Source organism: Leptonychotes weddellii, chromosome 1 (genome assembly GCF_054177405.1).
Source record: "Leptonychotes weddellii isolate Sample4059 chromosome 1, ASM5417740v2, whole genome shotgun sequence".
NCBI classification, from domain to species: Eukaryota; Metazoa; Chordata; class Mammalia; order Carnivora; family Phocidae; genus Leptonychotes; species Leptonychotes weddellii.
The window spans coordinates 48,229,462-48,252,116 of record NC_138369.1 but is presented as its reverse complement, the minus strand read 5'-3'; the positions used below and the strand labels follow the sequence as shown (position 1 = coordinate 48,252,116).

General features: G+C 50.3%; 1 protein-coding gene across 2 annotated transcripts in view; it reads right to left on the bottom strand.

Moving 5' to 3' along the window:
• NUP210 (nucleoporin 210) overlaps nt 1–22,655 on the bottom strand; it is a 100,888-nt gene that overhangs the window by 58,092 nt on the left and 20,141 nt on the right. For both annotated transcript variants that reach the window (XM_081822784.1, XM_081822783.1), the window contains exons 3-12: nt 21,519–21,650; nt 17,565–17,661; nt 13,955–14,105; nt 11,877–12,009; nt 6,702–6,860; nt 6,089–6,157; nt 4,249–4,355; nt 3,076–3,216; nt 2,056–2,193; nt 952–1,107 (exon numbers count right to left, since the gene is read on the bottom strand). In XM_081822784.1, the coding sequence (XP_081678910.1) occupies nt 952–1,107; nt 2,056–2,193; nt 3,076–3,216; nt 4,249–4,355; nt 6,089–6,157; nt 6,702–6,860; nt 11,877–12,009; nt 13,955–14,105; nt 17,565–17,661; nt 21,519–21,650 (1,283 nt within the window). The remainder of the gene's footprint in view (nt 1–951; nt 1,108–2,055; nt 2,194–3,075; nt 3,217–4,248; nt 4,356–6,088; nt 6,158–6,701; nt 6,861–11,876; nt 12,010–13,954; nt 14,106–17,564; nt 17,662–21,518; nt 21,651–22,655) is intronic.

Genomic DNA, 22,655 nt, shown 5'->3' with positions numbered 1-22,655 from the left:
CCCCAGAAACCAGACTGTAACCATTACACACACTGTATCTCAAGAAACTGCTCTCAGACTTCTGACTGAGCAATTGGGTGAAAGGTTGCACATTTACTGAGATAAAGAAGCTTGGAGGGGGGCAAGGTGGTCATAGTTTATCCACATATTTGGCAATTATGCTGTAGCTAAAGGGTCTCAGTTATGACTCTTTTTATATGAGAATGAGATCAATCTTTAGACGGGTGTGTGTGTGTGTGTCTAAGTGGATCCAAATAAAAAGACTAGAATAACCTGTCTTTAGATGGGTGTGTGTGTGTGTGCGCGCGCGTGTGTGTGTGTGTCTCTAAGTGGATCCAAATAAAAAGACTAGAATAACCTGTCCATCCATGTCCCAAAAAACGTAAGAGCAGGTTGGGATTGGACACACCGCGTATGGAGCTTTGACTTCTGCCCTAAATGAAGGAATAATGGCAGGCTGAGGTCAGGGTCAAGAAGTCAGGAGGCCGAGGCAGGGTGGGCAGAGGCTCAGCTGCAGATGACCACTCCCACCCGAGGCCTTTGCTCAGTGAGTTGGTCCCGTGTCACCTGGAGTCAAGAGCCAGGTGTCGGGCCCCAGTAGAGGGAAAGGAAAGGAGTCAGACCCAGGTCTCGTGGAGTTTGGGGCCTCCCTTTCGCTGTGAATTTACCAACACTCAATGGCCCTTCTAATTCAGAGATTCAGACCTTTCAGGTCTGAGTTTTCTAGAATGACTCCTTTGAGTATCTCATGTCTTCTGTGTTCTCTGATCTCCCTTCCAAAAAATTCCTACTATGCTGACCCTGGCCCTTCTGGGTCCCATCCCCTGCCTGGTGGGGGATGTCACGTCCATCCCACTGCCCACCACCAACACCAAGTACAAGCCTGAGGGCTGGATGTGAGAAGGCAGCTAGAAACCGCCAGCCTGAGCCTCCAAGCCCCTGAGGTCTCACCTTCATCTCCCCGAAATGTAGCGGGTTCTGCACGTCATGTGCATGGATCACACTGAGACCAGTATCACTGCCTGTGGTCATCACACCCTTGACGGTGACCGTGGCAACCACGTAGCTTGACGAAGACCAGCTGAAGTTCCCACTCCCACCATGCGCCTGGAGAAGAAAACCATCAGATCAGTCCATCTGCCTGGTCTCTCTGTCCATCCTTCTGTCTCACTCTCTGACTCGCATGGTCAGCGGCCTCCCACTCCATGGGCTGACATCTGGCTGGAGACCACCTCCCCACCTTGGTCTCTCCACCCTGCCTCCTTTCTCTTTCTCATATTCTGGGGGCCTTGTGGCTGACACCCGCTGATGCCCCTAACAGTGGCCCCAGACCTGGGAGCACCTACAGACTGGACTGGGAGGACCCTGGGCCACAGAGTCAGGTGCAGGAAGCTGCTTCCCTGCCCAGGCGCAACGCTCCCTCCCGGCACACACCCCAGCCGCTCCTGGTGGTCCTCCATGGAGTAGAGACAGTCCAGCGGCTTCCCAGGTCAGGGGCCATCACCCCGGAACCTAAGAGAGGCCAGGAAGGGGACACACAGGCAGCGGGTCCCAGTGACAGGCATCACTCTGCCAGGGAGGCAGTGGGGACTGATGGGGACTCTACTGGCCACAGGGGCTCAAGCCCCCACAGAAGTCAGTCCCTGCCAACGAAGGCCAGACGGGCACGTGAATATCAGAAAGCGAGAACACTTGATAGGTGACAGAGTTAGAGATATTTTTCCCTTGAATTTCACATTTTTCTCCAGGGATAGTTACGCTACTTGTAGAAAACAATCATTTTTTTATCAAAACAAATGCAGGTGGAATTTAAATCTGTATTCCAGGTTTTCTTTACCATGCTTTCTTTTCTGTTTTTCAGGGGTTTTTTTTCTGATTACCAAAATACAGTGCTGTGATAGAAACCCCAGAAAATATAAAAAGCATAAAACTCCCCGATTTTAAATTCTCTCCAACCACTAGAAGGTAAGATTAAAAGAAACAAGATAGGGGAAGAGCCCCAATCCCATGGAAACACCCAAAGGAATGCACCCAGACGTGGGGTGTCACGGTTACCTTTATTGTGTACTGATAGGCGCCCGTCTTTGGTTGCCACGGAAACGTCAAGATGCTCGGATAGAGGGTGATTGGGATGTGAATTTCTACCTCCTGCTGGTTCCACACGGGCACCCGTAATGTGTGGACCCCTCCATCCTACAAGGGGGTGAGGGCACCGCACGTCACCATGACAACCAGGTCATCAGAGGTTTTCCCAGTCAAGCAGACCCCCGCCCCTCCCCGGAGATCAGGTCACAAAGATTCTGTGATTGCCGGGGAGCAGGAAGGAAGATGCTAAATGCCCTGCAGCCTTCTCTGTCTCCATGGAGACAGCTTTCTATGGCTCTGTAACAGCCACTCAAATAAATGCTGCTTGACTTCATCCTCACAGCACCCCAGATGAGATGATGTGGTTACTCCACTTTACAGATGGGGAAACTGAGGCATGGGGCACAGCAGCAACTTTGCCCAAAGCTCCCAGAGCTGAAGTGACAGGCAGGCAGGAATTGCTGTCTACCCCACAGGCCATTCTTTCTGCTGCCTCCTAAGGGGCCGGGACAGGTTTTGTGCAGTGTAGGAAGATGAGAACACCCATGCCGATGTTCCAATCAGTAAAAAAACTGCTCACACCCATAACTGACTGGTCTTCTAATAAAGGGGGAAAATGAAAAGACTTTAAAGGACGCAAGAGCTAAAATAGCCAGAGGGATGCTCATGGCCCCGGGAAACAGCACAGCTAGACACACGGGCCCAACACCGCTTCCCCAACAGGGTTTCCGCCCCAATCCCAGAAGGGCAGGCTCACCTTTACAGAGGCTGGCAAAGGGCAAAGTAGGAGGGGCACCCTGTGTGGACACAGGGACAGGAAAAGCCCAAAGCCCCACCACCAGACATCTCCCATGAGCCCAGATGGGAGGCAACCCCCAGAGTACCCACGAGAGCAGTGCACCAGGCTGAAGTTGGGGTCCTCGGCTTCCCAGGGCTCATGTCCAGCCTGGGAGGGTGCAGGGGGGCAGAGAGAGGGAGGTGCTGACTTGCCTGGTCTACCACAGAGGTGAGGGCTGCCTCGATGGCCGTCTGGCCCCGCTTTGTTGCCCTGACGTGATGGTACGACCCATTCTGGGAAGAAGCGAGCACCTCAAAGAACTCAGAAGGCAGCACGGTTTCGATGCGAATATTCTGGAAGGGAGGCAGGATGGGTGAGAGAGGTGTTTCTGGGATGAGTCAGGAAGTCAGAATGCAGGAAAGGAGCAACGTGACCCACAAAGAGCAGCCAGGCCGGGCCATGGGGCGGCCCAAGGCCCAGAGGCCTCCAAAACCAGCAGACGAGCTGGACGAGGCCCTAGAACTGGGCTCTGAGCCCTCCAGCCTTTGACCCCCTCCCAGGCCACCACACTCCCGCATGGCCCGATGACCCAGTGCTCCTCAGGGGAGCCTGAGGCCTACTATCGTTGGCTTTCTCAGACCCTGAGGTCCCAACGAGGAAACCACCAAACACAAAAGAATGTCATCAGTATCCATCAGAGTTTTCTTCCCAAAAAAATGGTGATCGACAGTCTTTATTCAATAACACGAGGAAAGCAATGACCTGCAAAGCTGCCCCAGGGGAACGCTGCCTTCTTCTTCTAAAACCTCAGAAGCCACTAGGAATGTCCCAGGCATTCCAACTGATGATCCTGGGAACCTCTCACGAAGGACCAAAACCTGCTGGACTCCTCTCCCTCTGCCTGTGTCTGCCATTCCTTTCTAGAGCCAGAAAGCTAACTGAGGTTAGCCTAGGTCACCTGGGCCTTCCGGACAGTTATAGGTATTCCTGGCCCCGCAGGGAAAGGTCAGGGAGTGCTCCCTGCTCCTCTGTAGAGCAGGAAGAGACGGATTCTCAGCACCATGAAGTCTCAGGCTATGACAAACGAGCAGGAAGGCAGCAGGCAGACACTGCTCCCCCATCACCGCCTTCTGGAACTGAGCTGCCTGCGGCCCCCTCTCCCCACTCCGGCCCTGCAGGGGTAGGGCTGGGGGGCACAGACTCACAGGTTCACAAAGTCCTGAGAGGCCCCAGAGATGTCACAGTGCTGTCTCTCATGGACCCAGAAACACCACTAGGAATCAATAACTCAGCTTGCCTGCATGGGGGCCCTGCAGCTTTGGGGGGCCGCTCCAGGAGGCACATCCCACACTGACACCCCACCGGGACCCAAGGCAGGCACTCACGTCTGACAGGTAGACCTTGTTGCCGGACTTGTCAAGCACTTCGATGGTGATTTCATACAGGCGGCCGGTCTCCAGCACCCACCTGTCACCGGGGTGGACTGTGAACCCTACAAAACAGGCAAGCAACAAAGCCTGACACTCGGGCCTGTACAGGGCCGTGCTGCTGAGGAAGGGGACGGCACCAGGCACACCTGGAGGACCCCACAACGGCTCACCTGCACTCCCCCAAGGAGAAAGAACAGCTGCTAAGCATGGTGAGATCTAATGCTCACCATCGGCCCTGAGCCCGCAGAAGCTGGGGTGAGCTCTCAGCTTCCCCAGCACCACCCTGAGCATATCCCACACTGACTGCTCCCGGGCTCATTCAAACTTGAACCTACCCACTGAAGGTCTAGACTCTGAATCCACAGTAGTTGTATGAACCGAATCCACAGTAGGTCTGCACTCTGAATGCACAGTGAGTCTACATCTGAATCCATAACCCTCTGAATCCCAGTAGGTCTGCACTCTGAATCCATGGTGAGTCTACATCTGAATCCATAACCCTCTGAATCCCAGTAGGTCTGCACTCTGAATCCATGGTGAGTCTACATCTGAATCCATAACCCTCTGAATCCACAGTAGGTCTGCACTCTGAATCCATGGTGAGTCTACACCTGAATCCATAACCCTCTGAATCCCAGTAGGTCTGCACTCTGAATCCACAGTAGGTAGAGCTCTGAATCCACAGTAGGTCTTGGCTCTGAGGCCTGGCACTGAGCATTCTATCCACGTGAGCAGCCCTCCCTCCCAGGCCTCTAGCTGTGCCCCCACACACGATGCACACGGGCTGCTCGCTGACCCCCGTGAGGCCGTGCACTCTCTCACCACACCCTCGCCCAAACTGCTACCTCCGCCAGGCCGACCTACCTACAAAGGAGCAGCTTCTGGGAAATGCCTGCCTCAACCCTCATCTCCCAGAAGCTGTTCTTCGGCACTCAACTTGACTAACTCTCTACCACTGTCCTGTCACCATCTGTTTACACTGCTCTCTCTCTGCAAAACCAAGCACAAGGACCTATGCTTCCTTCCTCCAGAACTCTAGGCCCAGCACAGGCCAGACTGAGGGAAGGTACCAAAAAAGGCTTTCTGAATAAATGAAGCTCCTAAGACACACCTGCCTGGTGTTACCACATTGTCAGCTCAGGTCCGCACCGATCAGCAAGCTCACATGGTGGTTCACAGGAGGACCTAGGGGTTTGCTGCATGTCGGTCAAATGTTCTCTCGCCTGAACCAATTCAGTACACCCAACAGGTGCGTCAACTCGGAGCAAACTCAAAGGGAGCATCATCTCTATGACCTGGGGTGACACTTGGGTCCTGGACATCTCTCAAGCATTCATCAGTTACGGCAGCTCCTGGGCCCTGGCTCCGCCCCCACGGGTCCTCCATGACCGCCAAGTCCTCCCTTCCTCTCTTGGGTCAAATGCCTCCCCTTCCTCCCCACTGAGACTTTTACCAAGTGTATCCTTGCTTTAGGGGCTCCTTTGTCACTGAGCTGACCGACCTCCAAATGTCCACAGGTCTGGACAGAGCCCTGGTATAGAAACCAGGAGGAGACAAAGCCCTCCAGACTCTACCCAAACACTTCTCGGCCTCTGGAGCTGCCCACCTATGTTGACCTTGGCCTACCCTCTGCTTGTTTCTGTGCATCAGTGCAGGGAGGACTGGGGAGCAGCCCTGGCACGAGCTGGCTGAGCTAGCCGGTGTGAAGCATTTTCTGGGGAGCTGTTGTTGCCTTTATTTATTTTTTTAACTCCTGTCAGTAGCACCTGGGAGGACCCAGGATGACCAAACTTACCCAGGTATCTGGGTTCAACCACGTAGATGGTGCTATTGGGTAACCTGGAAGCACCCTGCATGCGGATACCTGAATGCTTACTTAAGGAACAAAACACAAGAAGGAGAACAGAGCAACTGGCAGGATTCAGCTCATATGTGTAGGAGAGAGGATGAAAACCCCTTGTGTGAGGACAAGTAGAACAAAGCCATGTTCCAGAATCAGAGGCCACACCACGCTTCCTACACTAGCAAAGGAGGATCTCTGCAAGGGACACTGGAGCCCATACAAACAAGGCTAGGACAGGGACAACCCACACGCTGGTTTGGAAACAGCCTTGCCCAGGACCCTCGGATGGGGCTGCCCGTGCCAGGGAAGGTTCCGGAGGCGAGGAGCGAGGCTCTGCTCCTGCCACCACCTCCCATCCTGGAGCCTCTCCTATGAGTCACCCACAGAGGTGAGCGTTCTACACAGCCGTGTTGCTATTTCGGTTCTTTCCAATTTTCAGACCTTGAGGGAAAACAGGGTTATTTTTAGCCTCGCCAAGCTTTCGGGGAGAAAAATGACTTCCAAACAGCAGATCTCCTGTACAGGACATGCTTATGTACTTGCAGACAGGCCGGGGAAAGGATATTCCTGTGGCTCAGGACCAGGCTGCTCTGTCCCAGCTGCACAGCGGTGACCATCGATGTGTCCTGGTCCAAGACGGCCACGGGCCGGCCCACGTCTCCCTCGGGGCTCGAGATGCTGTTCTGAAGCTGGAGCTCATACTGCTCAGAAGGCATTGACAGCTCTGGCCGCCCAGAAGCAAAAAAAAAACAAAGTGGGGGAGACAAGAGCAAAGACAGGAAACATTAGAAACCCATACGTCCACCCCACCCCAAATCCCTGGACCCGACTATCAGTATGACTGCTTGATTTCTCTTTCTTTCTTCTTTTTTTTTACTTAGTTTCTTCAACACTTTTTTTTAAATTTCACTATAGTTAATATACAGTGTTACAATTTTCTCAACACTTTAAAATTTAACATTATTCTCCATGCCTGTGGACAAAACTGACACTACCCATGAATTTTCAGAAGCAATCAGTTTTTTAATGACTCATAAACTGCTTTTTTTTTTTCATTAAGCACAGCCTCTGACACCAATTGCAGGCTGCTTGCAGAATCCAGGAGCTGAGTGAATTCTGCTGCTACACCGAGGGGCCTGGGGTAGGGCTCACCGGAGCCGTGCAGCCTCTGGGGGGGTGGTCCAAAAAGGCACCAATCCATTGTTTTCCACCAGGTTTGGGGAGTTCAGTCTAGGATCTGCAAAGAATGTTCTCTTTTGCTATCTTGACCATCCATCAAGGTTTCCCTGCTCAGTGTCACGTTGTAGAAGAGAGAGAACTGCTCAATTTGGGATTTGAGGGATGAAAAATGATTTCCCCAGGAAATAAGCAATCCTACAAAACTTGCCGCTTCTGCGTCAGTCTTCCACAGCCTATGTGTAGTGACCACGAACGCTTTTATAAATGGCTACTGCTGACTGCAAAATCGAGATGTGGTGGGACTGTGCCTGCTGCTTTATGGGCCTGCCACCCCATTTTATCCCACAACCACCCTTGACCTGGGTACTGCTGATGCGCACAGCTTCAAGATGGTGGTGCTGTGGAAATCGAGCCAAGAAGCCCACTGGGTCCTCCAGTGGGGAGTGGCGGAGCTGAGATTCAAACCAAAGAGAGCAGGATGAATCATTGAACACTACATCAAAAACTAATGATATACTATAGAGGGGCTAACTGAACATAAAACAAGACAAAAAAACAAAGAGAGCAGGAGCACTTTTACTCAACCCCTCCCGGTCCTGTCTGTCAACTTTCCTACTGAGCAACCTGCTCACAGAGCCTGGGGGCGTGGCCACATCTCTGCCCTCCAGCAAGAGACAGGAGGGAGAACCATAGACTGCACCCTTGCTCCCACCATTCCTCCCCAGATCCCAGCTCAGGGCCTTCCATGGGAGGTGTCCAGGACAAGGGCCAGGAGGAATTTCAGCTAGATCATCCTTAGAATTCCCAAGAATTCCAACGGGAGCTTTAAAAGGAAAGCAACTGGTCCACTTCCTGTCTTAGGGTATCTTCTGTGTGTTCTAATAAGTCCCCAAGAATCTGCCCTAGAGCAGAGGGTTCTCAAAGTGTGGGCCCTGGACCATCAGCGTCACCTGCCAACTCCAAATGACTGCTCCCCCACCCCAGAGCTGCTGAATCAAACTCTGGAGGTGGGCCTGGTTCTCTGAGTTTGAACAGGCCCTCTGGGTGATTCCAGGGCACACTAGAACTGAGAATCCCTTAGCGTATACACAGCCCATCTCCTTGTCCTCTAACTGGGGGAAGCCCAGCCTAGCTGAGCTGAGATTCTTGAGGATTATATTTTCAGAATATGGCAGAAGTGCATCGAGAATCCACGCCATAATAAAATAATGCCATTGCACAATAAAGCAGTATTACTTTATGCTGTTTTATGAAGCACTAGCTTCCTCCTTTATTTAAAGTTCTCCAAATGAATAGACCATTTTGGGAAATGAATATACGGATTCTCAAAAGATCTTGCACAACAACATAATTACAGAATCCTAGGACAATGAAAATAAGGGGTTTGTTTGACTCCTTAAACACCTCTTATAATGCAGAACTCACTACTTGTGAGAAGCACTGAATGCAGAAGGCTTTGCAGATGCTAAGGGTCACTGTCTATCTATAAAAATAGGAAGGCTGTTCTTGGGGCACCAGACCAGCTCATCTACCATCTGCAGAGGATAAAGGGCCATCACCAAGGCTGCCCTTCCATAAGCCAAGAGGCCCACATGCTTCTAGGAGACAGGCTCTGTGACCCTCCTGACCCTGGCTGACCCTCCAGATGTGCTTCTTATTCCCCCCACCACGGGTAGGCTCCAGGGATGACCATGGAGCTCCTGGGGAGGTAGATCTGAGCCCAGGAGGATGGGGAGCTCACTCCCTCACCTCTGGCTCCAGCCCCTGCTCACATAGCCCATAAGAGCTAGTTCTGGGCAGCCATGGCTCAAGGGTGTGCTGGGCTCCAAGTCCCTTTGACACCTGGGTCACCGACACCAGCCTGTGCAGGTGATTCTCCCAGCCTCAGTGCATTTTATCTCTGTTCCTTCCATGATTGCACTCACTCACGTTCTTTTGGACACCAATTCCCTCAGTCAGCATGGCCTCCCCACCTTTTGTTCTGTCTGATAATTTAGTTATTGTGCCAGTCATGTGTTCAAGCAGTACAAATACCAAAGGATTGAGAACTGAGGGGAGAGACCTGCGGCCCTCGCTGGAAACACTGCCCTGCAGGCAGCACATAGCCCCCTATTACAAGCTCCAAGAGCCCCTCCCCTCCCTCCCCACCCCCACTTGTAAGATGTTTGGAGAGTAACCATTGGACTGGCTGCTGGGCTGTGTGCTCCAGGAGGGCAGAAACCCAGGCAGCATATGCAGCCTCTAGCAGACCACGGCACTGAATAGGTGCTCAATAAATGGGCTTACAAGAAAGCGAGCCACCCAATTTAAAGGGAGGCAGACAGAAGGGAAATAAAGATATGGAAGAAAAGAAGAAAAATTACATTTTCAAGGAAGGAAAACTGAAAAAAAAAGGAGAAAGAATAAATTTGGGGTTATAATTATCTGCATGTTAATAAGTCCAGATAACTGGCCTCTAACCTAGAATTCTCTAAGCCAACACAGGATGCCACGCAAGATGGACAGCAGCTGAAATTCATGTCCCTGTCATGCCATCAGTCGTCACTTCCCTGCTAGTCAACTTGTTTAAAAAGACAGTGATGTGAATTATATCTCAATTAAAAAAAAAAAAAACAAGCCTAATCCATCTAAAACAAATGGACAGAGTTTCCATTTGTATGACTAGGTCATGGTGGACCTTGCTGGCTCGGTTCTCAAGGCTTCTGTCTGGAAACCACTCCAGACCTGCATCAACCAGAACCATCAAGTACCCAGCTGTGTTCATTTCTGGAAGAATTTTCCATCTCATTTCCCCATTGATGAAAGGGAGGCAACATTCCTATTTCCTGCCCTGGGCTACCTTTCATGTGTTCCGACGGTTTGACATATATGGTAGGTCAGTGACCCAACCCACAAGTTTTCTGGGTCCCTTGAGATGTGCTGTTCCTCTGGACTATGACATCTGAACTAATTCAGGGTGAACTCTCAAGACCTCTTCATTAAATCACCCGCCATTAACCATGCTGACTGCCCTCCCGGTTGGGGCCCAGCTCTCAGATCTCTGGCCAAGAGCCCCCACCCTGCTTCCTATCCAGAAGGAGCCTATTCTCAGCTTCCATGGTCTGAGGGGCAGAGTGCTCTGCCACACTGTAACTTCTCAACAGATCCATTGCTCCCAGGTGAGGTAGTGTCTTTCAGGACCCCATCTATGGAACAAAACCCAAGTTTCTTGGATACTGAAGCATCTATGTGCTTCTTACACAACACCCTGCATCACAGACAGAATGACCCTCCAACCTGGGGGAGGCAGCTGCCTGAACACGTGTCAAAGCCCTCGGACAGATGGGTGACACTCTTTGACATCTTGTGCTCTGGCCATGAAACATGGATAAACTTTTATTTATTTATTTTTAATGGTTTTATTTATTTATTTGACAGAGAGAGACAGAGCGAGAGAGGGAACACAAGCAGGGGGAGTGGGAGAGGGAGAAGCAGGCTCCCGCGGAGCAGGGAGCCTGATGTGGGGCTCGATCCCAGGACCCTGGCATCATGACCTGAGCCGAAGGCAGACGCTTAACGACTGAGCCACCCAGGTGCCCCATGGATAAACTTTAAAAAAATGATAATAGTAATAATTCTTAAGAGGATTGGTGCTGTATTAAGAACCCTCACCATATAAAATGCATCACAGGTACACAGCACTCTAGAATTTCCAGAACAAATCCACATCCACTAATTAATTTTGCCCTCACAGCATAGGCAGAAAGGCCTCAAGGTATCTGAAGGGGAAAATGAGCCCCAAAGGAGGGGCAGTGGTCGGCCAAGGCTGGACAGCAGTCAGTGGTTGACCAAGGGCAAAGCCCACTCCAATGTGAAGCTCACAGCTTCTGACATTCTCAAAACAAAGGCGTGGATATACACCCAAAAGGACTGAGAGCAGCATCTTGAAAAGATATTTGCACACCCATGCCCCTAGCAGCATTATTCACAATAGCCAAGAAGCAGAAGTAACCCAAGCGCCCATAGATAGATGAATGGATAAGCACTCAACAAATATGAATATGCGTACACTGGACTATTACTCAGCCTTAAAAAGGAAGGAAATTCTGACACACGCTACAACATGGATGAGCCTTGAGGGCATTATGGCTAAGTGAAATAAGCCAGTCACAAAAGGATAAATACAGTAAGATTCCTCTTATATGAGGTCCCTGGAGGAGTCAAATTCAGAGACAGAAAGTAGGATGGTGGCTGCCAGGGGCTGGGGGGACCAATGGGAGCTGGTGTTTAATGAAAACAGAGTTTCAATTCTGGGAAGGTGAAAAGTCCCAGAGATGGATGGTGGGGATGGTTGCATGACAATATGAATATACTCAATATCACTAAACTGCACACTTAAAAATGGTTCAAATTGTAATTATATTATGTGTATTTTACCACAATAATAAAAATGGTTCAAATTGTAATTATGTGTATTTTACCACAATAATAAAAATGGTTAAAATTGTAATTATATTATGTGTATTTTACCACAATAATAAAAAGCCTCTGCCATGACCACCTCGCTGAGTCAGTGACTCACCTGTGATCTTTCCTTGCCTGATCTTCTGCACCCTATAGCGAATGGAGGTCCCCACCATCAGGTAGACGTCGTAAGCTGGGTTCAGAAGGATGTTCTCCAGAATCAGCAGTCTGACCTCTGCAGGGCGCACGTGCTTGGAAGAAAGAGGGTAGAAAAAGTGAGGTGAGGGAGGGGTGCTTGGCTGGTGCAGTCGGTTAAGTGTCCGACTCTTGATCTCAGCTCAGGCGTTGATCTCAGGATCCTGAGTTCGGGCCCTGTGCTGGGCTCCGCACCCAGCATGGAGCCTACTTATAAAAAATAAGAAGAAAAAGTGAGGTGGGGTGGGAATGGAGAGTGGTGTAGACAAGAGAAAGAGAATCTAGAACTTCTCAGGATGCTTATGTAGGGACAAAGAAGTTAGGGGTAAAAAAACAAGGCAATGCTCAGAGCCCCCCACCTTCAGACCCCCAAAGCCCCGGGGGAACCCTGTGTGTTCACGAGGCACGTGTTCAGTGGCTACTGCTGAACTGTGCTGAGCACATCACTTTACGTTACGCGTGCTATAGCTCAATGTATAATCATAATAGTTACACAGAAAGAAAAGTGAGGAGTGATATCCATGGATACTGTGGCCACCAGGGGCTCGGGGGCTCCACCCACAAAAGCCCAAAGGCCAGGTTGGTTGGAAAGCCACAGGCAAACCTGAAAATGGGAGAGAAACATGTCCCTGATGAGTGCTCAGCCCTTTCCCCCTCCTGCCGCGCCGCGAACTCCTCATCAGGAAAAGGTGCGAGAGACTTGAAATGGGAGAACCACCACCAGTCCAGCGCACCCCTTGGGTTCCCGGAGTCTATGGGGGCCTGCACCTTTCCCTGCCTTTGATCTTTTGGCAACTCTTCAAGTTGGAGAAAACTCAGCAAAGAAAATGATTCTCATCCACAGAGATGCAAATACATTGTCTCAGGTGGAGGTGTGGTCGATTATCATCCCGTGGATATTGACCAGTTCTGCTTCTATTCCTAAATTCTTGGGGTTCTCCTTTGCTCCAGTTATAACATCTTACAGGTTTCCTCACTTAATAGTAAGTTACATAGTATCTCTGATTCATCCAAAGAGACAAAAGCAGCCCTTGGGCCCCGCTCTGCAGTGGGTGCTTTCCAGCAGGGGGCAGGCAGGGAAGCCGCGTATGGACGGGCAGCAGGCAGGACAAGGGCGAATTGCAGCTCAGAGGTGGGGTGGGCTGGGCTGGGCTTGGGCCCAGAATAAAAAGAGACAAGCAGTCTCCAAACATGACCTGCAGGGTGCTACAAGATGAACCCCTACAATATGGCACGTCCTGTGCTTCTAAAACCCTCCAGGACCCCTGGCCTACTGGCTAAACCACTGAAGAGTAAATCAGGAGGTGTTCTTTCATCTGTCACTTTAGAAATTCAATGGCAGATGGAGGACCACACCCTTCTGTGTGAGCTCCAGGAACCAGGCAAACGAAAGGAAGATCTCAGGGTTGTAGTTCAAAGGAGGCAGGGCAGACATGTGCCCACAAGAACCGGGAAAGAACCAGGACCTCTTCTTTCTGCTGTCCTATCCCTCCCCCAATGGGTGCTGATGGAGAAGTAGGTGCTAGTGAGGCCAGGGCGACTTGAGGGGGGCGGTGAGCTAAGGAGCCTTAACCCCACAGATGGGACCACCAGTCCCAGGGCTCAAAGTGGGGCCCAGGAAGAAACAGCATGGAGGACACTTGGAAGTCCCCAGTTTTTTCAGAGCTCCAAATGCTTGGATGCATCCCTCCACTGGGACGGAGGGGGGTATTTGTTGAAAATCAGCTGGTTAATGAGCATCCCACTGCTCCTGGAACTCCCTTGAAACTGACAACGGATCAACTACTTTGGAGCTCTGGAGATGGTACACTCTGGTCCCCCAACTACCTCTCTCGAAAGCTGTGGCCCCCAAAACACCAAACCCAACAACAGAAATACAGAATCACACCCTGAAGTTCCCAGTTCATGAACAGTGAAACTTTCACGGTACCACTCCTAAATGTGCGCATGGCTGTGAGCCATGCCAGGAAGCCCCGCTCCTCCCGAGCCCCAGGGCCCCACCTTGTAGACGGCCTCCTGGATGCGCGCCTTGAGCTTGGAGCTGCCAGTCTTCATCCCGGACACCAGGATGGTGTCCCCCTGCTTGGCCACCTTCTCCATCTCAGAGATGTAGGAAGGAGGGATGTACGTGGACTCCAAGAACGTGAGGATTCTGGAAAAGGAATGTGTCATCAGACCTGAATGTGGAAGCAAAGACCCTAATGGATTCACTGTCTGTTGGCACCTCCTAGGAGGGGCCAGATGCTGAAGTAAGTGATGGTGCCCTACTTGGTGCTGCTTAGAAATGTGTCCCTGAAACTTCCTACATCAGAACTGCCCACCTCCTTGTGAAAAACGCAGATTCTTGGGCCCTGGCCCAGGCCTTCATCTGCTTGAAGCCTGGCACTGTGCCTTTTATCAAAATCCGCACGTGATTAGGGTAAACCCTGCAATATGAGGACCACCTGCTTAGTCAAAAATGCTTCTCTCCCAGGTGTGAGAGGTGAGGCCCAAGGAAACTAGGAAGCAGGCCCGAGAGCACAGACCCAGCCAGGGTGGTGCCAGCAATGCCCACCAGGCTCCCAGGACTCCCTGCGACGTCCTACCCACCGCTCAGGGCCAGCTCCTGCCCCTGGAAAATGACGCTCAATGACCCTCCTCCAGTGTCAGGAAGTGGGGATCACACCCATCTTACCGCCCGTGGGGCTGGGCTGTGGGGAGAAGCCCCACGTCGGGAGAGAAGTCAGAGGCGGCGACCCCACAGTGTAGGCAAGAAGCAGGGCTGGCTTGAGGGACCCTTTCCACTTCTCTCTTGCAGCCTGTGATTTACAGGGTAGCCCGCCTTCCCACTTTGAACGAGAGCAGTCCACCGGACAGGCTTCCACCCTCCCCAAGGTCCGCCGGCGGCTGTAGTACGCTGTGACTGACTCCCTTGTGTGGCTTTACTACATGTCACATCCTGATATTAATGAAAATCCAGGACACTCTGGTGGCAACATGCCTTAATGCCTTCGATTCTGGTTAACATTCAGCTCACGTACAGAGTTTCTGGAAGCTCAGGAGGCTATCATGACAGGAAACGCACCTGCTCGCACAGACTAGGGCAGGGAACCAGCATTCTCTGAACATCTGGTGTGTGACAGGCCCACAGCGAGGCTCTGAATACTGTGCTGACCCACACAGCTGCCCTCAGAGGTAGCCACAATAATCCCCTCCCGCGGACAGAGGAGGATGCTGATGCCCAGATGGGCTGCATTCCTTGACTGAGGAAGCAGGCAGGAAGTGACCAGGCCAGGCTGGGAATCCAGGTCTCTTTGACTGAACTTCACGAGACACCAGAAAGTCCAGAGCTCATCCAGAAGACAAAGGTTGAGGGTCCCATCCCCCCAAAGACCTTTGACCCAAAAGGGCAACCCAGCTTGCCCATTGTCAGGGTGTGAGGATGTCTGCCATGGAAATAGGCGTGCGCTAAGCTGAGATGTTCCCTAAAGCCCAGAGCTGGACTTGTAAAGGTGTAAATAAAAGACCAGACTTTTAACTCCCCACAAAATACTTACTAATTGCGAGGTGGTAAGACAGTAACTTCATAGTGGGGCATCCGGGCAGACACCATCTAACCCAAGTGATGACAGTGAACGTCATCCGTGACAGACCCACAAAATCATGATAAGATGCAATCAGGAGAATAAAGAAGTTCAGCTCTGCCATCTTCCTGCCAAAGATGCAAAGCTCTGAGTCTAATCAGGAGGGAATATCAGATAATCCTGAAATGAGGGACATTCTACAAAATAATTGGACTATAATCTTCATGAGTATCACGGTCCCAAAAGAAAGAAAGGCCAAAGAACTGTCCTAGGCTGATAGAGACAGGACAACAGACAGCAGGTGACTCTGGCTGGGGTTTGCACTTCATGTGAAGGATATAACTGGAATAGACTGGCAAGGCCTGAATGAGGTCTGATGACTGTAGGCATCAGTGTTCATCTCATTTTGATGATATTGCGGATATGCCAGAAAATGTCCTTAATGGTGGTAAATGCACGTTAAAATAATTAGGGACATCAGGTCGGCTCTCAAATGGTTCAGGGACACCACTTTTTGTACTATACTTGCAACTTTTCTGTAAGCTGAAAATAGCTGCAAAATTTTTTAAAGGGGCACCTGGGTGGCTCAGTTGATTGAGCGTCTGCCTTCAGCTCAGGTCATGATCCCAGGGTCCTGGGATCAAGCCCTGCATCGGGCTCCCTGCTCAGTGGGGAGTCTGCTTCTCCTTCTCCCTCTGCTGCTGCTCCCCCTGCTTGTGCTCTCTCTCTCTGTCAAATAAGTAAATAAAATCTTAAAACATTTTCCTTTTTAAATTAAGTCTTCCTCTGGAGTTAGAGAGCATAATGCTAAGCAAAATAAATCAGAGGAAGACAAACACCATATAATTTCACTCATAAGTGGAATTTAAGAAACAAAATAAGCAAAGAGAAAAGAGAGAGCGAGACAACCCAAGAAAGAGACTCTTAACAATAGAGAACTTGTGGTTAGCAGAGGGGAGGTGAGTGGGGGGATGGGTGAAATAGGTGATGCGGATTAAGGAGGGCACTTGTGATGAGCACTGGGTGATGTATAGAAGTGTTGAATCACTAAATTTTACACCTGAAACTAATATAACATTGTACATTAACTATACTGAAATTAAAATAAAATTTTATAAAGATTATAAGGGAATATTGAAAAAAATTAGATCTTTTTCCCTTAAAAGAGAGTTTAAAATTTGATTTAATAAGGCCTGAGGCAATGCAGGATAGCAGGGGATATGAGCCTAGCCCTTGGGTCTGCACCAGCACTCGTCAACGGGACCTTCTGCTTCACATCTGCTCTGTGCAACGTGTAGTAACCACTAGCCACATAGCTAACAAACACGTGAAACACAGCCAGTACATCTAAGGAACTGGAGTTTTCATTTTATCTCATTTAAACTGAAATAGCCAGGGTTGGGTTGGGTTAGTGGCCACCATATTGGATAGTGAAGATTTATATAGATCTGAGTTCAAATTCTAGCTCCGCCACTTACCAATCTGGTAAGTGGCTTAAACCTTTGTTTCTATGTCTGAAAAATGGCAAAAATGGTGGTACTAGAGCCCACACGGCTTTTGGAGGGATTGAGGGAGTCGAGATGCCTAATAAACCCATGTCCTAAGGAGTCCAGTGCCGGGGAACACAGCCTCTTGCACCTGTGAGGGCTGTCGCTGCTGGAATGTCTTCCTAGCCACAACCTGTCTCCCCTTTAACTCACCCCCAGTGGAGGGCTGCCCTCTGAGGCCACATACAACCTTTCCCAGCACCCCATGACAGTTTCCATTATCTGGGGCAAGGTTTCTCTTCCACAGCTGGGCATGCCAGCCTCCTCGACAACTTCCCACAGAGCACACCCCAGTGGGCTGCGGAAGCAGCAAGGTTCCAGCACAGCTGTGGGAGCCGAAATGCTCTTCCTTCAATCAGTCATGGGGAATGCTGGCCAGCATCCTGGGAACTGCCCTGGGCTCCTTGCTGACGGTGATGATGATGATAAAAGCCCCCAGCCTGCACGGAGCCAACTGACAGCCTCCTTCCTGCTTTCCTGCAAAGGTGAGGTGCCTCTTACCGCAGGGCATTGTGGGAGTCCGAGAACCCATTGGCCTCCGTGTCCTTCATGATCGTCCAGTCAAAGACCAGCCCAGCCAGAGTGCTGAATGTGTTCCCTGCAAGAGCAGATGGGGGGGAACAGAAATGTATCAGAGTTAACTCCTGGGGCTGGGGGGGAGGGGAAAATGCACTCAGCACCACCCCTCTGCAAAGCAGGTGTTAGGCCTCCATTTCAGGAAAGGGAAACTGAGGCTTAAAGGGTTAGGGTCATGTGACCATGAGGGGCTCACCTGGGATGCGAACCCAAACCTGTCTCAGGTGAGCACTTGTGTTCCTCCCACGGTACCTCTGATGGCTCATGACAGGCTCAGCGCAGTGTGTAACACCACCACCCCTCAGGTCTATAAGGACTTCACAGTTCAGGTGAGCTCCCGAGACCTGAGTCATTTGTTCCCCCTTACTCTCCCTCTGCAGGGAAACAAGCTGTGGATGAAGGGCAGCATCTTGTCTCTTCGCCTGGACGCCGAGACTCCCAGGGTCCCAGTGTGGAGGAGATGGCAAGCCAGCCAAGCTGGTCTTAGCTCTGCAGTCCGGCTTGCTGTCCGTGAGCCTTCTGACAGGATGTCAGGATAAGAGAGCCCAACCTGGGACCGGGCAATGATTGTGGAGACAGGACTCCGTAAAGACCTTGTTAGTATAAGTACAAGGTCTGGTTCCCGTCGACACACTACAACGGTGTGGGAGGTGGAAACCGGTGGCTCCGAGGCCTGATCTCCTAGGAGCTGCAGCTTTGCTTTTACCTAAGCAATGCTGCTTTTACATTTTGAATTATTTCCCATCATTTCAAATGAATAAATCCAAATAAAATCCAACTTCCAAGTTCTCTTGAAAAGTCTACAGAGCCGACCTCCTGGATCCTAGTCCCTCTGGGGATCGGTGGCTGGCTCAGCCTTGCAAGAAGGGATCATGGTCTCGGATTTGCCACACTCCCCACTATGCCATGTTGTTTACCCACCCCACCCCTCACCTCCCCATAGTCTTCATCTATATTCCCTGTCTGGCCAGAAACCCAAATAAGAGCATCTGGGGTCTAGAAAAGTTCTTACTACAGTGCAAAGGGCAAGGCATTCAGCGTCAGACGGGCCCCAGGTCCTGCCCCACCCCACCTGTGAGATCTCAAAAGCTAAACGAAACAGTGCTTAGCAAAAGCTGCAGAAAACTGGGCTGCTGTCTTTGCCATTACTTTTAGGGCAACATAGAGTTACTCTGTGACCCAGCAATTCCACTTCTGGGTATACAAGCTAGAGAAATGAAAAACCATGTCCAAAGAATGGCACATGAATATTCACAGCAGCATTATTCACAACAGTCAAAAGGTAGAAGCAACCCAAATGTCCATCAACAAACGAATGGATAAACAAATGCACTCTATCCATACAATGGGATATTATCCGGCCCTAAAAAGGAAGGAAATACTCAATACAACATGAATGAACCTTGAAAACATTATGCCAAGTGAAAGAAGTCAGACTCAAAAGACCATACATGGTATGATTCTATTTATAGAAAATGTCCACAATAGACAAATCTATATACACCAAAAGTTGTGGTTGCCAGGGGCCAGAGAGAGGAAAGAATGGGAAGCAACTGCTCAAGGGTACTGGGTTTCTTTTCTGTAGTGATGAAAATGTTCTAAAATTAGCTAGTGATGATGGCTGTACAACTTTGTGAATATATTAAAAACCACCGAACTATACACTTTAAATGGATGAATTTCATGGTATATGTATCTTTTTTTTAAAGTAACTTAAGACAGGAAATAAAACAGAGTGGTCAAGAGCAGGTGGTCAATAAAGTTTTATTAGAACACAGCCACTATGCACCCCTTAGGACGGCTTTAGAGTAACAGTGGGAGAGCTGGGTAGTTGCAGCAGAGACGGTGTGGCCAGCAAAGTCTAAAACAGTTACTCTCTGGCCCTTCACAGGAAAAGTCTGCTAAGCCCAGGCCAAGAGAGTGGACTCAGGGACCAGGCTGGAGCTACATACTAACTACATGTCTTCCCCCGGCACACACGTGTGTGTGCTCACACTCTGTACCTTGGTCTCATCATCTGGATGTGAAATGAGGTTAGAGCATGCAAAGTGCTCAAAGGAGTGCCTGGCCCCAGCGTGGCCTCAAGCTTGGTCATTTGTTCCCAAGATCGGTGAGTCATCCCCGAAGAGCCCTGTAGAGGAGCTCCTATCATCTCACTGCACAGACCCCTTCCCCAGCTCCCTTTGCTTTAAGCCAAGTGCAAACCTCATGTGGGACATGCAAGACCCTTTACATCCTGCATGCCCCACCCCACCACCCTGCTGCAAGTTTAGTCTCCTCCTGAATAAAATGGCCTTCTGAGGTGGGCAAACACCATCCTCCTCATGGCTTGGTCAAACATCATGTCCCTAAGAAACTGTCCTGACTTCTGTCCCCCACACCCAACTTTCAACCTTCCCTGGGTTGCCTTACATCCGATTTGATGACAAGCAGCACCTACTGAGATGCATGTGGGCCCCCCTACAGCCTGACCTACGAGGGCAGAAGCCAGCCCTTCCTTCCCAGCACCTGGCAGGATGCCCAGCAGGTAGAACGGCTCAGATGCCACGTGGCTCACTGAGACCCGCTCCCGTGCTGCCCAGCACTAAGCCCTGGACACACTTCTCACCAAGTCCTTGCAACCCCCACATAAGCACCACTATCTCAATTTCATAAACCAGAAAACAGTTCAGAGAAGTGAGACAGCTTATCTGATAAATGAATAGACAGGAAGGAGGGACCTGACTGATCCTCTAGAACAGTGATTTTGTCCTCAGGGGACATTGGGCAATGACTGGAGATACTTTTAGTCATCAAAATTTGAGTTCTGGGGCACATGGGTGGCTCAGTTGGTTAAGTGTCTACCTTTGGCTCAGGTCATGATCCCGGGGTCTTGGAATCAAGCCCCACATTGGGCTGTCTGCTCAGCAGGGAACCTGCTTCTCTCTCTCTCCCTCTGCCTGTTGCTCTGCCTACTTGTGTGTGCTCTCTCTCTCTGTCAAATAAATAAAATCTTTAAAAAAAAAACTTGGGGAATTCTACTACCTCTCATGGGTGAAGGCCAGGGATGTTGCTGAGCATCCTACAATGTACTAGACAGACCCCACCACAAATAATTATCCAGCCCCAAGTGTGGATACTACCCTAGGCTGGGAAATTCTAATCTAGAGAATTTATTTTTAAGTAGAGGGAGCTGGAGTGGTCAGGGAAGATTTCAAAGACAAGGTGAGCCAAGGACTGGGCTTAAGTTTTGGGAGAGCCCTCATCTGAAAGACATCTGTTGCCTAACTTACTTTTTCCAACGGGAATCTTAACCTACAAATTTCTCTTTGCTCAGCTTCCGAAGAGGTAAGGCTGCAGCCAAGACAGTCCAAGAACAGATCTTCTAAGAACCCCAGAGCAATCCTATATTGGACTCCAGTGAAGTAAAGTGAATGATGGTGCCCGGGCCAGGACAGGGACGCATCCCAGCGCACGAGCACACGTGCACACGCGCGCCCTGCTGTCTGGACCAGGAAGCCAACCCCAGCCCTCAAAGCCAGGCAAGGAGAACACTCCCACTGTTTCCAGCATGGTGACCCAATAAGCCTCTCCCAGCTTCCCACTGCTGCCAAGACACCGGATGTCAGCTTCCCAAAGATGCGCTTTACCCAGCACGGTCCTGGGCACAGGCACGGAATCGGCCTCCAGGGACTGCCAAATCTCTCATCTCACAGGCCCTGCTGCAGAGGCCAATGAGTGCCAGCCTCCGAGGGCCTGGGGGACACTCAGTGGTCTTGACCTCTTCAGTGTCTCCTCAGCACCGACTCTGCCATCCTGGCTGGAGTCACCCTCCATGGGGGAAGAGCAGGGCTGGACGTGAGGGGACTGAAAAACAGACTGCCAGGGGCCCATTCTCACCTTCAGAGTCCAGAGCCTGGATCTTCAGCTCCAGGGGTGAGTCCTCCAGGTAGAGTTCTCGGGTAGTGGAGACTATCTGAATTCCGTGGATGAGGTCGACGATGGCATCACAGCGCAGGACCTGGCCCGTGGCTGGAGGGATGGGAATGGAAGGGTTAGCACAGAAAGCGGTGCCCTGAGCACCATGCCACCTCCACAGTCTCATGGGTCAGGTGCTCTCGCACTTTGGCAAGGATGAGAGCCACCAACAAGACCATCACCACGAAATGGAGCTGGGACAACCACATTGACCTCAGCAGCCAAGCCGCTGACCAGCACACGGGCCTTCTGAAAGTGAGCACAGACCTGTGCGGAGTAAGGGCTTGGGGGCATTTTCATTGCCCCTCTTGTACTTTGGCAAGGTGAGTAGCTGCGTTTAAAGCTGCGTGCAAGAAAACTCCTCAGAGAGAATCTGGTTTTGTGACCATTACGTTAAAAGACAAGGATACATTATGATGAATTAGCATCCAGAAAGATAATGCTGTTCTGAATGCTTGTCGCTACGCTGAAATTAGGAATGGCACCCGGAGTTTGCTTACACTGGTGTTTTTACAGAAGACCATCAACTGTACTGTAGAATGAAAGGGTTGTGTGAGCAAGCACACAGACTTTTTTATTAGCTCCATAAATAAGATACATAAATGGCATTACCCAGGGAATTCTCCAGCGTAAAAATAACAGCACGTGACACAAGATCATCCTGCCCATTCTCCAGGCCCCGCAGAAAACCACTTGTGCACCGTTCATGGTCCCTTGTTAGAAAGCACTACATCAAAAGCCTTAAAAATACTCATATGTAAAACTGGGAATCTATCCTTGGTAGAAAATAACTTAACCCAAAATTGTTCTCTGTACAAATATATTTATTTTTCTATATAACACCAAAACAAACATCTGAAAACAATCTAAATGTTCAATAGAAGGGGATCCTTACAGGACAAGCCCCTGTGAGGAATGGTATTCAGCCCTTACAAATAACCCTATAAAAATGAAAACTTCGTATCATGTTAAATGGAAGAAAGCATGACGGAAAATGACATTAATTGTCTTCTAAGCAGTTTACCACCATATGTTAAATTAAACGTGGGCAGTAAAAGA